This window comes from Artemia franciscana, chromosome 16 (genome assembly GCF_032884065.1).
Source record: "Artemia franciscana chromosome 16, ASM3288406v1, whole genome shotgun sequence".
Taxonomy (NCBI): domain Eukaryota; kingdom Metazoa; phylum Arthropoda; class Branchiopoda; order Anostraca; family Artemiidae; genus Artemia; species Artemia franciscana.
Window position 1 is genome coordinate 24,415,559 of NC_088878.1, and position 17,025 is coordinate 24,432,583.

A 17,025-nucleotide genomic window follows, 5' to 3' on the forward strand; every position below is an offset into this window, starting at 1 on the left:
TAATTTATTTTATTAAATTTAATACATTGAAAATATATCACATTTAATACATTTTTAGCATATATAAATATCAAGCACTATTCTACACATAATTCTAGGCAAATTATGTTTTTAGGGAGTAATGCTACTATTAACATAATTTTTAATAGTTTTTACTAGCATCATTGAAGCATCAAACAGTTTATTTTGAACAATAAGCTGTGCGGAAAGAGTGGTTCGATTTTTATTCTAGTTCAGAACTTCTAGAGCTGTGACGAAGGGAACATTTAAATGGTCAGGGCAAATTTTACATATGAAGGTAGATTGCCAAAAATGGTACTTTTTCAGTTGATTTTTCAGATCAACTTCAGATGCTATAAAATTCAATGAAACAATACAGTTTGTGTCATGATTTGAATTAAAATGGAATAGTTGTGGGCATAAGGTCATGGCTAATTGCAGAAAAAGCCAAGACAGATAGTCCAATTGAGTGAGATTAGGATTGTATGAAAAGGAGGTTACTTCATTTGTTAATAGATATGTTTATCTATTATCCGTCCATGCGTCATTGCTAGGGCAGTAGAACCAAGGTAGATAGTCATAGAGCTAAGACAGTGATAGAACCCATTGTTTTCCTAGTGTTTTCCAATTTTACACATGAAGGATGATTGTCAAAAATGGTACTTTTTCTGCGACATGCGCAGTGGAGATTGCATGGGGCTCGCTTTTTCTCCGCCAAGATCCATAGCTTCCCAAATCTCTGGGCGCTTATTACTCAAATTATGAAACGTTATTTTTTTATTATTGCACCTCACCCCCCTTCACAAAAAGCCTGCGTAAGTACCTGTACTTTTTGGCGATTTAGCTGGAGCGAGACAAAAAGAAGGAAGTCCTCGAATAAGGTAAGAAGATTTCCTGATGATATATTTACAGGAAGCAGGAACTTGGAAGCTCCCAACAAAGTAGGGTGGGAAACGATTGTGCTTGGCTTTGTTGGTTTCAGGTAGCTCGGTGCTATATTGGGTTTTCACTGGCAGTTTTCTAGAATCAAGTTAATAAAAAAAGTAATTGAAAATTTGGCAGAGTAAATAAAAATTTCAAAAATAATTAACTGAATCGTGTGATAATTACTACAGATCGTTTAAGCTCATGTAGCTCAACCAGGTACACGTGAAAAAAAAGAAAGCGTACGGGACTGTGACTCCCCCTTCATTCCCTAAACCTTGAGATATTTACGATTTTTCCAGCAAGTTTTATTTTTTAGTTTTTTTTTCAAATTTGCCTTTTCAAATTTTTGCATGGGCAGTAGTGGTGATTCAAGGATCATGGATACCACTCCGCAAGACTAAAGGGAGTGGAGGTGAGCTTGTCCCAATATAGCATGGCTTGAGGTGTGCAAGGGTGCCATTGCATTGACCTTGTTTGAAGCAGAATTTGAAACATTCATTAAAATGATCCTGGAGGATGGATCACTTGGCTCGCGTTACGAAGACGAACTTATCTAGACGCGTAGCTAGATTCGTAGCTTGATTCCATACGAGCCATAGGACACATGGAACTTTTATATTTTGAGCGTGTTTTTCTCCCAGGTTTCTTCAGATGACGACTTGGAGCTGAGTCGACTCTGGCTGAGCTTACACAGTCACATCACTGACCCTCACTCGGAACCAAATAATAAGCGACACTAGAACCCAAAACCCTGCCTTAGAGACACAGGATTTCAAGTCTAGAGTGCCAACCACTCGGCTAGGACGGCTCAATCTCAACTCAACATTGTATGAAATAATTTATTATATCAAATTTTTTTACTTACGAGGAAAGCTAGTGATAAGCTTTTGAGTAAAGTTAGTGTAGGCTATCCGAACTTCTTTTCCGGAGGGCGAATCTTTATCAGGATCTGATTCAAGGCACAGTCGCAAGCCGTCAATAAATTCCACACACGGAGAGGGTAGATGTCCACCATCACTTCCTCCGGGAAGATGCAAGTCACTAAAATTGTAGAATTAAAATAATCACATTACAAAATATAGAGTATTTACAGAGGAATAAAAATAAAGCTTTTTTCATCAGCTTCATATCTTTATTTTAATTACATGTCAGATATTACACAGTTTAACCATATCTCTACGTTCCTGCAATTTGTGACAGCATAATACCCAAAAAAAGGCGAATCTTATGGTTTTTTGGAAATAAGACAAAAAGTCAAAAAGAGCCATAATTTTTAATCCACTTGCAGGGGCACAATTATACTACATAGATACTTCTGAACAAACTACTATTTCAACATTTTCATTAAATACCATTAGAATTGCTGCGGTTTGAGTGGCAGAAAAAGTCATGGGGGGAGGCTAAATTCCTTCGAATGACTTTCGAACCTTAAAAGGAGTAATAAAACGTTCATTTCCGATAAAATGACCGCCCTCCTATGTTTCTATAACCACCTTTCCATGAGAAGTGGCTGGAGAAAGTCCTGTTTATCCTTTTCTGGCCCTTTTTTTTGGGGGGAGGAGAGGGGGCTAAAAGTATTTTTTAACCTAAGCATTTTTATTTCATTTTACCTTCTGCATTGGATTTATTCTGAGGACTTGAAGATATAAGTTTAGAGCCGAGCAGACAAAAAAGTGAGGCCACTTTTCCGGCTCAATTTTCTTATGAGGGGCAGCGATGCCCTGGAATTCTTGTAGCATATTAAGCACCCTTTTGGCCATGACCTTACTGCTGTAAGTTTCAAACTGACCAGAAATAAAAAGCTTTTTGGCCTAGTCACTAGGCCCCCATCTCCACCCACTTTCACAAGAAAACATATGTTTAAACAGCTACCAATTTGCATTGTTTACAGCATTTGTTCTAGGGTATGTGAAGGTAACACAACCCCTTATCTGTCAAAGATTTAAGAGGTTTAAACAGTTAAATCATGATTCACTTTCTGACGATTGCGAGGCTTATGGAATTAATTTTCTAGTGAATTTATCCATAGAGATAGTCTACTAGCTACAATAACATAATAAATAAAATTGGCCGTCTTGTCCTAAAATTAATTAATTTTCTATTAAATTCATCAGTCCAGATAGTCTACTATCTAATAACATAATCAATAAGGTTGGCCGTCTTACCATCATGTGATTGCCATGTCAACTTACAGGCCATATCTTATGATCAAGTACTGCATTGTTTATAACTAGATTATCAGGTAAAATTATAGCAAACAGTATTACTGGCTTTCGTATAAAGTGAACATACCACTCGATGCCTTTTTTTATGCTCTTCACAAATATAATAATCGCTTCTACCGGAAATTCAGATCTAAGCACTTTTTGACCTCTTAAAAATGACCTAAATATGGGGTATAAAAAAGGCTAAAAAAATTGGTCTTGAACCTTAAAACATTGATCTCAAACTTACTGTTTCATTATAAATCAATTTTTTTAATGTTATATAATCCACAAGCACTGATTTTCCAATATTAATTTGGATAAATTAATTTTTCCAACGTTATGATGTTTTCTTCTTCCTTGACATCGAATTTTAAATAAAAGCATGCGTTTTTGGTCAAAAATATGAAAGCCGGCTATTATGAACGCCAGTCATATTGTTTGCTATAAATTTAACTATATTAAATACAGCAATGGCTAGTTTACGTATTTAATATATGTTATGCTTTACCCCCACCCCCCTAATGTGCAAATATATAGCCCAAATTTGTTTCTAAACTATTACAGATTTGCAATTTCAAATATCCTATAATTTTGTAAAAAAAAACGACCGAAAACGCCTGCTTTAATTTAAATTTTGGCGACAAGGAAGAAGAAAACGCCATAACATTGATAAAATTTATTTATCCAATTTAATTGTGGAAAATCAGTGCTTGTGGATAATATAACATTAAGAAAATGGATTTATAATGAAACATGCTTTTATTTTTGTAGATTGTCAAACCTACAAAATTGCAACAGTCTACAGCCGTTGCTATTTTTCTTCTCATTATCGAAATTACCTCTTTTAGGGAGCCGTCTATCCCAATTCCAAACCAATCTGGGTATTAAAATCTACTACTACTACTACTACTACTACTACTACTACTACTACTACTACTACTACTACTACTACTAATAATAATAATAACTCACTGCAGCACCAAGCCGCCTGAGGCCAACACAGCTACGCACGCTCCTCCTCCAGCCTAATCTATTTAAAGCCTCCCTCTTTACACCCTCCCAGGAAGTTCCCATTTCCTTTAAATCTTTATTTATGACATCCTCCCAACCCAGACAAGGACGACCTGCTTTCCGTGTAGCCCCAGACGGTTGGCCAAAAAGGACAATCTTCGGTAATCTGTCATCCTTCATCCGTAGAACGTGGCCTCGCCATCTCAACCTTTCTTTCATTATAGCCCCAGAAAGCGGGATTGAACCACACTTTTCGTACAACCTACTGTTTGAAATACGGTCATTCAGCCGGATACCCAGAACAATCCGTAGGCAATTTCTCTGGAAAACATCTAGTAAATTTTCATCTGCTTTTCGGAGTACCCATGCTTCAGAGCCATATTTGACCACTGTCATCACTGTGGCTTCCAATATTCTAATCTTGGTTTGCAGACTTATCTTTCTATTCTTCCAAACTTTTTTTAACTGTGAAAAAACACCCTGAGCTTTAGCTATTCTACTTTAAACATCTTCACTGCTCCCACCATCTTTACTAATAATACTACCAAGGTAACTGAAGCTCCCAACCTGATCAATCTTTTCGCTACCTAATGTCACCTGTTCATCTTCACTTATTCCTAGCCTTAGTGACTTAGTCTTCTTAACATTAATTTTCGAGCCTATTTTAGCACCCTGAACTCGTAAAACCTCTAAAAATTCATTCATTTTGCTCACACTTTCATCTAATATGCTTAAATAATCAGCATAATCTAAGTCCAGGAGCGTTCTTCCTCCCCATTTGATTCCATGGTCTCCAATTGCCCTTCCTGTGCTCCTTAAGACGAAGTCCATCAAAATGATCCATATAAAGGGGGATAGAACACAACCCTGCTTAACTCCTGATTTAATACAAAACCAGTTGCTAACCTCATTTCCTACCTTAACCGCAGCAGTATTATTCTCGTACATAGCGCAAATCACTTTAATGTATTATTCTGGTATACCATATAACGATAAGACCTTTGTTAACGCTGTTCTATCAACAGAATCGAAAGCTTGCTCATAATCGATAAAACTAAGGACCAAAGGTGTTTGACATCGAAGGGACTTCTCAATTATTAACCTAAGAGTGAAAACATGGTCGACACATCCTCTACCTTTTCTAAAACCGCATTGTTCTTCCCTTAAAACTTTGTCTGCAGCATGTCTCAGTCTAAAAAGTATCATATTACTCAGTAATTTGCTACCTACAGAGACCAGACTAATGCCTCGATAATTACGACACTCACTCTTGTCACCTTTCTTATACAGTGGTTTAATTAAGGTTTTCCTAAAATCATTGGGTACTTCCCCGTTTTCAAAAATCATGTTCATAATCTTCAGTAGCTTATTCCTAACCTCAGAGCCACCAAATTTAAGAAACTCATTAATCATACTATCAGCACCTGGAGCCTTATTATTTTTAATCCTTTTAGTACTGTCGCTAATTCTTACTCACTAAACAAATCTTCGTTCACATCCAAGGTATCACAAACTTTTTCATTTTCATCTATATCTTTTCCTGCAACTGTATCTCGGTTTAGCAAATTCTCAAAATGTTCCACCCATCTTTCTTTAACTTTTTCCTTATCACTAATTGTGGCCCCATTTCTATCTTTAACTGGGACTAGTCCGGATTGGCTACTCCCTTTCAATTTATTAACATGCCAGTATAATATTTTACTATTATGCCGTCTAGCCGCATCTTCCAGATCCTCAGCAATTTTATCCATCGCCTCCACTTCACATCTCCTTAGTTCATATTTTAATGCTTTCTCCACCTAATAGAAATGCCATATTTGTACCTGGGATCCTGTCTATTTGCTTCTGTCAATGTAAGTAAAATCCATCTGAGTCACCACTAGGCCTATCTCCGTCAGTCAGTTCTACAGGGGCATACATTACTACGACTGATACATAGCCCTTTTTAGTCGTAAAATAAGGAACCAGAATTCTATTGCATTTCCAATCGAAGCAAGACTTAAAAGCTCTCTAATATCATCATGAGTCCTACTCTCTGTCTATACACGCCATCTTAATTACCTGAAGAAAAAAAAATCATGTTTCCATCCCCTGAGAGATGCCTTTCTGAAAACTCCTAAAAAGTCTAGTACAAAACATCTAAATTCGTCAGTCAAAATCTCAATACGATAATTGTTTTTAGCTTTGTAACATTCCAGTCTCAACTTTCATCAGGGGATTGGTGCAAGCTTACCGTTAAACAGATAGGAAGTATTAACAAACAAGCATTTCTTCCATCTAAATTATATAATGGGTCTTTTTTGAAGTCTTCTTTGTTAACCAATTTTCTCGCATTCTTGACCCAGTGACGTACATTTGTCAGAAAATTCAATAATTGTCGGATAAATGTTGGAGGCGTAAATAAATTCTGCCATTTTTTTTTTCCCTATCAAAATAATGAAATGGTTTTTAAACGTCATCAATTAATAAGCCTTTGTAGCTCAGTGGTAGAGCACTGGTCTCGTAAACCAGGGGTCCTGAGTTCAATCCTCAGCAGAGGCACATTTATTACTTTTAAAGCTATGACGCCAATTAAATCTAGGCACACGGTAATGTAACTGGATTTTATTCACCAAACTGACAAATCGTTTATTCTGTTTTTGTTATTTTGAGTCTAATTATTAGAACTATTAGAAATCAATGCTTTGTCTATGTCTTCTCTATGCTAGTGTAGCCGTTTTCCTAGACTCTGATGAGTTCTGCCAACATAGTAATTGCCACAGTCACATGGTATTTGATAAATCCTCTTTGGCGAGCAACTGCGGTTTTATCTTTAGCAGAGCTTAAGAAATTTCCGATTTTAAAATTATTAGTGAAAACTGCATACAGATTATTTTTTGTGCGAAATTTTTTAAGTTTTGTTCCGATTTTTGGGATTACGGAAGATTGATTATATTTGAGGACTTACCAGGAGCCTCACATTGTGAAATATCTTTGATTTTAAGGGAATGCTTTTTTAGTCTACATTTAATTGTGTTATTGACAAAAGGAATGGCATATCCATTACGAAAAATAATATCTATATATATAAAAATAAGTTGTCTGTGTGTTATATCTGTTACACTTTGTCTGTTACGCCAGACATATGAAGTCTGAAAAATGAAGAAGAAAAAGAAAACAAACTACAACGTAAAACCTGGGAATTGCATAAATATTTCGAAATATTTTAACAATAGATTAAATTAATTCGAAAACCTTAAAACAGATACTTAAAATATTGAGGTTTATTATAAATTGTTGAGCTTTAGCAAGCTTAGCACGTAAAGAGAAATTTTTAGTATAGATCTTAAAATGACAGAAGAAACAGCCGAGGAAGCTGCTCAAATAGTTAATTCAAAGATAAATTTTAGTATAAATCCTACAATGGTAGAAGAAACAGCCGAGGAAGCTGCTCAAAGAGTCTATGCCAAAAAACTTGCTGCTGATAGAGAAAGTAAGAAAAGAAAGCGTGCCGAGGAATCACAAGAGCAACGCGAAACCAGACTTGCTGCTAAAAGAGAAAGTGAAAAAAGAAGGCGTGCCGAGGAATCACAAGAACAGCAAGAAAACAGGCTTGCGGCTGATAGAAAAAGTAAGAACAGAAAGCGTCCCGAGGAATCACAAGAGCAACGCGAAACCAGACTTGCTGCTAAAAGAGAAAGTGAAAAAAGAAGGCGTGCCGAGGAATCACAAGAACAGCAAGAAAACAGGCTTGCGGCTGATAGAGAAAGTAAGAAAAGAAAGCGTGCCGAGGAATCACAAGAGCAACCTGAAAATTAGCACCTGGCATTCATGTACAGCCCAGTCGATGATTATAGCTTGAGTAGATGTGTTCAAATCGGGACTATGTCTAAAATTTGTCCCTATTGCAAGGCCTTGAAATTCAATGGTGAAACAATGGGAATGTGTTGCGCCTCAGGAAAAGTTAAACTTCCTCTATTGGCTGCACCACCATAACCATTGAAGACTTTGCTTACTGGAACTACGTCAGAATCTAAGCGTTTTTTTTTATCACAAATCAGAAAATATAACTCATGTTTCCAAATGACGTCGTTTGGTTGTTTGTGTGTTATGTCTGTTACACTATGTCTGGTACGCCCGATTATATCTTCTATATATATATATATATATATAAACTAGCTGTTGGGGTGGCGGTTCGCGCCACCCCAACACCTAGTTATATATATATGTAGTATAGTTATATATATAAATATATATATATATATATATATATATATATATATATATATATATATATATATATATATATATAATATATATATATATATATATATATATATATATATATATAGTTATAGTTATATATATATATATTATATATACATATATATATATATATATATATATATATATATATATATATATATATATATATATATATATATATATATATATATATATATATATATATATATATATATATATATATATATATATATATATATATATATATATATACTAGCTGTTGGGCGCTTCGCGCCCCCCCCAAGCCCCCCCGCGCGCGTAAGTCGTTACGCGCCATATTAGTTACGCGCCATTGTAGTTGTGTCCCTGTGTCCCACCTGTGAATAGAGATAGATATAAATATATGTTTTTAACTACGTAAAACATGCGAATATACAACATTCTTCGCTGTCCCATTGTCTGTGCATATAAATAGATTGTCAGGTTTACTGACTCTTGAACATGCAACATATAATTGTCCATGGGAAAAACAATCCGTATTCAGATCTATACCTCATTATTCTAATGATGTGTCCCAATGTCCCGGTCGTCATTTATATTCCCTGTGTCCCGGTCGTCATTTGTGTCCCGGTGTCCCAGTTTGTAATTTCTCTTTGAGTGTCCCGGTCGTCATTTATATTCCCTGTGTCCCGGTGTCCCGGTCGTCATTTGTGTCCCGGTGTCCCGGTCTGTAATTTCTATTCGAACAATCCCTGTGTCCCGGTCGTCATTTATATATCCCGCCTGTGCCCCCGGCGTCCCCGTTGTAGTTGTGTCCCTGTGTCCCGGTCGTCATTTATATTCCCTGTGTCCCGGTCGTGATTTGTGTCCGGGTGTCCCAGTCTGTAATTTCTCTTTGAGGTTCCCGGTCGTCACTTATATTCCCTCTGTCTCGGTCGTCATTTGTGTTCCGGTCTGTAATTTCTCTTTGAGTGTTTTTTCTTTTTAGTTTTTTTTTTTTAGTTTTTTACCTTTTTTCAGTTTTCTTTTTCTTCTTTATTTTTCAGCGTCACTATGAAGTACATATCGACGAACCTTTGTTTTTTTAACTTAAATCTGGTAGGCATTGATGACCTTATCCAAGTCAAAATCCCAAACCCAATCATCATCGCTATCATTTTCAGTTTTGATATGTTGTGTCCCTGTGTCCCCCCTGTGAATATAGATAGATTTATATATGTGTTTCAAACTACGTAAAAATTGCGAATATACAACATTCTTGACTTTCCCATTGTCTGTCCATATACAAAGCCGTATGTACTAATAATGACGTCATATGCAAACGCTCTTTTTACAAACAAACAAACATGCATACACACAACTCGTTTTTATATAGATAGATAGATAGATAGATAGATACAATACAAATTAACTACGTAAAACTTGTGAATATACAACAGTCTTCGCTGTCCCATTGTCTGTGCGTATAAATAGATTGTCAGGTTTACCGACCCTCAAAGATGCAACATACAATTGTACATTGGTAAAGCAATCTGTATTAAGATCTATACCGCATTTTTCTAGTGATTGCCCTTGAGCTTTGTTGATGGTGGTTGCAAATGCTAATCGAATTGGGAATTGCAATCTTTTAAATTGAAAAAGCAGATCCGTTGGAATCATGGGAATGCGAGGAATAAGAACAGCCTCACCCTCATAAGGCCCTGTCAAGATTGTGGCCTCTATTAGGTTTTCCATTGTTTTTTTTTTACGGCAAGTCGCGTGCCATTGCAAAGCTTTGGTGGGTTGATATTTCTTAAAAGTATTATTGGTACGCCTATTTTTAGTTGTAGCACGTGTGGTGGAAACCCTGAAGGATCTATGGAATTTAAAAATTCAGATGGATAATTATTATTTTCGTGGAAAAGATGTTGCAATTGGGAAACGATTGTCCTTTCAACGTTGGGAGAAATTTCGCAACGTGCATTCAATTCAGAATTTCTATCACTGATGAAGTACAATTGTAGAAATTTATGATTCTCGCCAGAGAATGGTAGAAGGGACCCTGCTTTATGATAAATTTGCCCTTTTACTTTGAAAGTAGACATAAATTGATCTGGATTTTCGATTTGGGCTCCAAACGACGTCATTTGGAAACATGAGTTGTATTGTCTGATTTTTGACAAAAAACGCTTAGATTCTGACGTAGTTCCAGTAAGGAAAGTCTTCAATGGCTCTGGTGGTGCAGCCAATAGAGGAAGTTTAACTTTTCCTGAGGCGCAACACATTCCCATTGTTTCACCATTGAATTTCAAGGCCTTGCAATAGGGACAAATTTTAGACATTGTCCCGATTTGAACACATCTACTCAAGCTATAATCATCGACTGGGTTGTACCTGAATGCCAGGCGATAACTTTCAGGTTGCTCTGATTCCTCGGCACGCTTTCTTTTCTTACTTTCTCTATCAGCAGCAAGCCTGATTTCTTGCTGTTCTTGTGATTCCTCGGCACGCTTTCTTTTCTTACTTTCTCTATCAGCAGCAAGCCTGATTTCTCGCTGTTCTTGTAATTCCTCGGCACGCCTTCTTTTTTCACTTTCTCTTTAAGCAGCAAGTCTGCTTCCGCGTTGCTCTGGTAGTTCCTCGGCATGCTTTCTGTTCTTTCTTTCTCTATCAGCCTCAAGCCTGTTTCCCTGCTGTTCTTTTGATTCCTCGGCACGCCTTCTTTTTTCACTTTCTCTTTTAGCAGCAAGTCCGCTTTCGCGTTGCTCTGGTAGTTCCTCGGCAAGCTTTCTTTTCTGACTTTCTCTATCAGCAGCAAGTTTTTTGGCATAGACTCTTTGAGCATCTTCATCAGTCATTGTAAACTTAAACATTAATAGATTTCTACGTGAAAATATGTCTTATATAACTTGAATGACGTCACCGTCAAAGCAAAAATGACGGCAACTAATTTCATGACGTCAGCCGACACAGAAACATGACGTCACCTGACAACTAATTTCATGACGTCAGCCGACACAAAAACATGACGTCACCTGATCCACAGATCCACAGATAGACAACTTATTTTTATATATATCCCTGTGTCCCGGTCGTCATTTATATTCCCTGTGTCCCGGTCGTCATTTGTGTCCCGGTGTCCCAGTTTGTAATTTCTCTTTGAGTGTCCCGGTCGTCATTTATATTCCCTGTGTCCCGGTGTCCCGGTCGTCATTTATGTCCCGGTGTCCCGGTCTGTAATTTCTATTCGAACAATCCCTGTGTCCCGGTCGTCATTTATATATCCCGCCTGTGCCCCCGGCATCCCCGTTGTAGTTGTGTCCCTGTGTCTCGGTCGTCATTTATATTCCCTGTGTCCCGGTCGTGATTTGTGTCCGGGTGTCCCAGTCTGTAATTACTCTTTGAGGTTCCCGGTCGTCACTTATATTCCCTTTGTCCCGGTCGTCATTTGTGTCCCGGTATGTAATTTCATCAGTAAAAATCTATCAGAGGCTATCAGAAATAGCCTCGTCTATATTCGTATGCATGGAAACAATGTCAAAACTACTAACTATTGTGTTTTCTGATATACTTGTGTTACTAAGTTTTTAACTGAATCTGCCGAATTCCTAATGTAAGGATTTTGGGAATACAGTAAAGATTTGGAAGCTTTGCAAAGCCATTTTCCAATATTGGAGGGGGCTTTAGTTCATGCTACGGTAGGTCTTAAAGGAATACCTCGGTTATGTATTTTTGGTAAAACATAGAATTTTGGACAGAAACTACCACGGGGGAAAATTGATTTTATAATTGTCGGGTGGTATTACCATTCTGGTTTAGCTACTTTAGCTAGCCATATATTTGATAACCCCAGCAAACCAATACTTTTTGAAAACTCTTCTCCCATTAGTAATGATTTGGGAATCGAATTGGCAATTGCAATCTTTTAAACTGAAAAGGCAAATCCGTCGGAATCATGGGAATGCAAGGAATAAGAACAGCCTCACCCTCGGAAGGCCCTGTCAAGATTGCTGCCTCTATTACGTTTTCCATTGTTTTTTTACGGCAAGTCGCGTGCGCCATTGCAAAGCTTTGGTGGGTTAATATTTCGCAACAGTATTATTGGTACGCCTATTTCTAGTTGTAGCACGTGTGGTGGAAACCCTTGGAGATCCAGGGAATTTGAAAATTCTGATGGATAGTTAACCGCTTCATTTGATTCCAGAACTGTGTCGACTGACTTGTAAATAACTACCTGGTTTCGAATCTTGGTCAGAACAATATTGTTGATTTCGTGGACGTCTTTGTTCTTGGCTGCCAGAATCGCTCGTTCACTTGGCCATTTATGATTTTTATAATTGGTTAGAATATTCGAAAATACCTTTTCAACCAAATCATTTTTTGGCGTCCCTAAATTACTGTTGCGCCTCACGAAAAGTTAAGCTTACCCAACTGGCTTAAACCTTAAAAAAGAAAACCAAAAGTTTGAATCTTTTTAGAAATTATTGTTATAAATTGGATTTGCTTCAATAATCAAATATCTTTGAAATAACTACAATATAAAAAGACAGCAAATTTTCTGCGGTTAAAATTCAAGGGACAAAGAGAATCCATATATAGAAGCCTGCCGCGTGCCGCTAGATGGGGCTAGGCGGCGAAGCCGCCTGTCTACTCTTGAACATAGGGCCGAAATATTCACTGAATTCCATTCAACTGTCAACTGTGAGAAAATGTCCCTATTGTTTCTAAGTTTTGTTTGATTGATTGGTTATCTGATGGGTATTTTGACGATTGTCGTCTGTTTTTCCTTGAAACGACATGTAAAGATGCATGTACAGTGCTAATTACAGCACCAGTCAACAAACCAGCCTAGTTTGTTGGGGTACTGATACCAAAACTAAATTACCCAATTTCCTTAGGTAATTATAGTTTGTGTATGTTTGTGTCATATTATGGCAGCCACTTTCTAATAAGTGTGTTAGTTGAATCAAATAAGCAATTCAAACTTGACACAAATTTTAGGGTCTGAGAGTTAAAAAAAACGGTTCATTTTGTTTCTTTTTGTCGTAATACTACTACTACTGCTAACTATTCAATGCAGCACCAAGCCACCTGACGCCAACACAGTGACGCACGCCCTCCTCCGTCCCAATCTATTTAAAGCCTCCCTCTTTACACCCTCCCAAGAAGATCCCATTTTCCTTAAATCTTTATTTAAGACATCCTCCCACCCCACTCGAGGACAGCCTGCTTGTCGTTTGGTCCTAGGCGGTTGCCCGATAAGGATTACATTTGGCAATCTGTCATAACGACATCAGTGAAATCTTTAAATATATGGCTTGCTTGTATTTAATTGGTTCTGAAAACACTAAAATCTGAGCTCATGGTACCTGGACTTTTGTAGCAGGTTTTAGATAAAAATGGAGCGGAAGACCTAATTGCTTGTCAAGATAGAATACAAATTGTTCAACTTGTTCGACGTGTGCTTGCCAAAACACGTAGGTCATTGTGGTGTCTAGGCAGAGCCGCTCCTAAGGCTGGTGACGCCCGGGGAAGATTAATTGCAGCGCCCTCCTCCCAACTCAAATAGGAGCAAAAGAAGCCGAATAAAAGTGAAAAACTTGATCAAAGTGGGCAACCTTCCAACCGCAGCCTCTCCAGTCACGACGCCCAGGGCAGATGCCACGGTTACCCCCTCCCCCTCCTTTCCTTTTAACAGTTCTGTGTCTGGGCATTATTTTTTCTTAGTTGTTGTCTTCCAGCAGGCACCCCAAGGTTCTCGCTAAAGTCGGCCAAACACCCGGGTTGATGTTCCATTTGATTAGAACTCGGGCTAGAAGCTTGCTAATTTTGAGAACCAAAGGCTTCTAATGCCGAGATAGCAGCTTGGTAATTTCAGTCCCATTTAAAATCATTAAATAAAACAGATGGCATACTAAGTTAGAACACCCATCAATACTTTATAATAAAAGAAATATTTAACAAAATTGCTTACGAGTTTACATTTTTAGTTCTTGTGGAGGGGGGTATAGAAGTAATACAAATACTCCATGAAGATATGTCCCATACTTTCTTCTATATATATAAAATTGACTTTGGTTTTTACTAGCGTAACGATTTTAGTATGACCCAGTGATACCATGTACACATGGAGACGCTGTCGTCCCTTCTACAATACTTTATTAATGTTCTTGAGCACTAAAAGTAGCGATCAGCATCCTAGTTTTTGGATACCTTTAAATTTCCGCGGCTCCAAATTTAGATCGAAAGAAATTATAAAAGGGTTCTGAAGAACCAGCTTTGGCTTTACCGAGTGCTCCGATTATTTGTGCCTAAATCTTGCTCATGATTTAGGCCGTCTTTATCAAACAGTCCGTGGAACGAAATGCGAGTAACAAGCGAAACGGCTAAATAGTAACCAGAACTCTAAAAAACAATATTATAATTATAACAATAGATTCCTTCATTTTCATGTTACCCATCAAAAGTTACGAGCCTGAGAAAATTTGAAAAGGGGAAAACAAACCCTGAAAAGTCAAGCGATCGTAATGAAAATCAGACCGTCAGAGTTAACATATCAGAAAACCATACTGTAGAGGTTTCAAGCTCCTATATACAAAAACCAAGAATTTTGCACTTTTTGTCAGAAAAAAAGATCACGGATGTGTGTCTTTTACCAGAAGAAAGATCATGGCCCCCTCATTTACAATAAAAAATAAATCTCTCTCTTAAAAAGAAGAATCGAATTTAGCGGAAATACTTACCGAAATTATAACAGTTATTGAAACGTAGGAATAAGATCGCTAACAAAAATAGCTTACCTGAGAGCAAAAGTGCCTTTATCAGCGATAAGGTCAAATATCTTAACAAGTTGCAGTCGTAAAACATCTCGACGTTTTTGACGACGCATGTTAGCCGACTTCCTGTCAACGGCTTCACGAACATAAATAAGCAGCTCATCCATTACGTCCCTGCAATAGGAATACTACAGTTATTCAAATTGAAAAAAAAAATAACAAAAAAACTCAAAAAACTAACGAAACTCAAATTAAAAGGAGTAAAAAATTCTAAAAAAAAAGAAAAATTGGGAAGTTACATTTTCATAATTCCAAAATTTTCAGTATGCTCTAACTGACTGTATTGAGATATAATTTCTTTGAAAGAAATTTCAAAAAAGTATATGAGACAATCTCAAAGTTGTGCAATTATATGGTCTATTTGCATTATTTAGCACCCTTTGACACTAGCGCTGCAATTATAATGTCACCGTCGTAGACATATTTTTTGGACCTTGGGAACGGTCTTGATAACACGGGTATATTAAAATCTTGATCTGGTGCCATATGAGCTATGTGGTCACTGGGCGTTGAAAATTTATTGGAGGCCTTCTGATCAGTTCTTACTCTTGACATTGGCACTACAACTCAGAATTTACGATCGAATAAGCCCTTCCTCAACATTCTACAGCCACATGTTCTTTCTGGTCCACAGAGACCAGACTAATGCCTCGATAATTATGACACTCACTATTATCACCTTTCTTATACAGTGGTTTAATTAAGGTTTCCCTAAAATCGTTAGGTATTTCTCCTTTTTCAAAAATCACATTCCTAATCTTCAGCTTCTGACTCAGAGCCATCATATTTAAGAAACTCATTTACCACACTATCAGCACCTGGAGCCTTATTACTTTTTAATCCTTTCAGTACTGTCGCTAATTCTTCCTCGCAAAACAAATCTTCCTTCAAATCCAAGGTATCATAAACTTTTTCGTTTTCCTCAATATCTTTTCCTTTTGTTTTCATATGATCTATCACTCAGATAATTCTAGCACAAACCCCTTCTCCTCTCTATCAAACATAAAGCTTTTTCACAAATATTGCTAGCTGCAGTTTTAACTTTCTTCCCTAAGACACCATCAGGAACTTCACCGATTGTTTTTCTAAGATAATTCTATCCATTTTCCACATTGTCAAATTTTAAACTCTCAAGTTTAGTATTTAAATATCCTGGAAAATTTCTCTCAAATTCTCATCCTGGAGTATACCAACATCAGAACTTCCCGGGAGGTAGTTAACCTTCCGAAGTTTCAGCTTTAAATTAACCCTAGACACAACTAGATGGTGGTCTTTACTTTTAACATCAATAACAGCACCCCTATATACCCTAGTATCTTGTATTGACCCTGCCAGTCTTTGGTTTAATATAACGTAATCAATAAGGTTTGCTGTTTTACCATCACGCAAATACCACGTCAACTTATGGGCCATTTTATGACCAAATACCGTATTGCTTATACCTAGATTGTTATACCAACAAAATTGCAAACATCTGTAACCATTACTGTTCTCTTTTCCTACTCCAAATTTACCTAGGCTAGGATACCATCTCTCCCTATTTCTACAGACCAGGGCGTTAAAGTCTCCTAGTAAAAACACCATATTTCTACCTGGGACTCTGTCTATTTACTCCTGTAACTGTAAGCAAAACTCATCTGAGTCCCTAGTATCTCCGTCAGTCGGTTCAACCGGGGCATATGCTACTATAACTGACACTCTGAACTTTTTGTCATAAAATGAGCAATCAGTATTCTATTATTAATACCATCCCGGCCTAAACAAGACTTAGCAGCTTCCTTTTCATCGTGAGCCCTACTCCCTATCTATGTACCCCATCCTTCCCGCCTGAATAAACAAAT

The 17,025-nt window shown here is 37.2% G+C and overlaps 1 protein-coding gene and 1 non-coding gene across 2 annotated transcripts in view; one reads left to right on the forward strand and one right to left on the reverse strand.

Annotated features, from left to right (window-relative positions):
- Positions 1–17,025, reverse strand: part of LOC136036795 (protein furry-like) — a gene marked incomplete in the record, with an annotated part of 187,120 nt that overhangs the window by 111,999 nt on the left and 58,096 nt on the right. Inside the window, 2 exon segments of the mRNA XM_065719126.1 lie at positions 1,793–1,968; positions 15,149–15,298. Of these exon segments, the coding sequence (XP_065575198.1) occupies positions 1,793–1,968; positions 15,149–15,298 (326 nt within the window).
- Positions 6,615–6,686, forward strand: Trnat-cgu (transfer RNA threonine (anticodon CGU)). Its single transcript has one exon. It is a non-coding gene; the product is annotated as a tRNA-Thr (tRNA).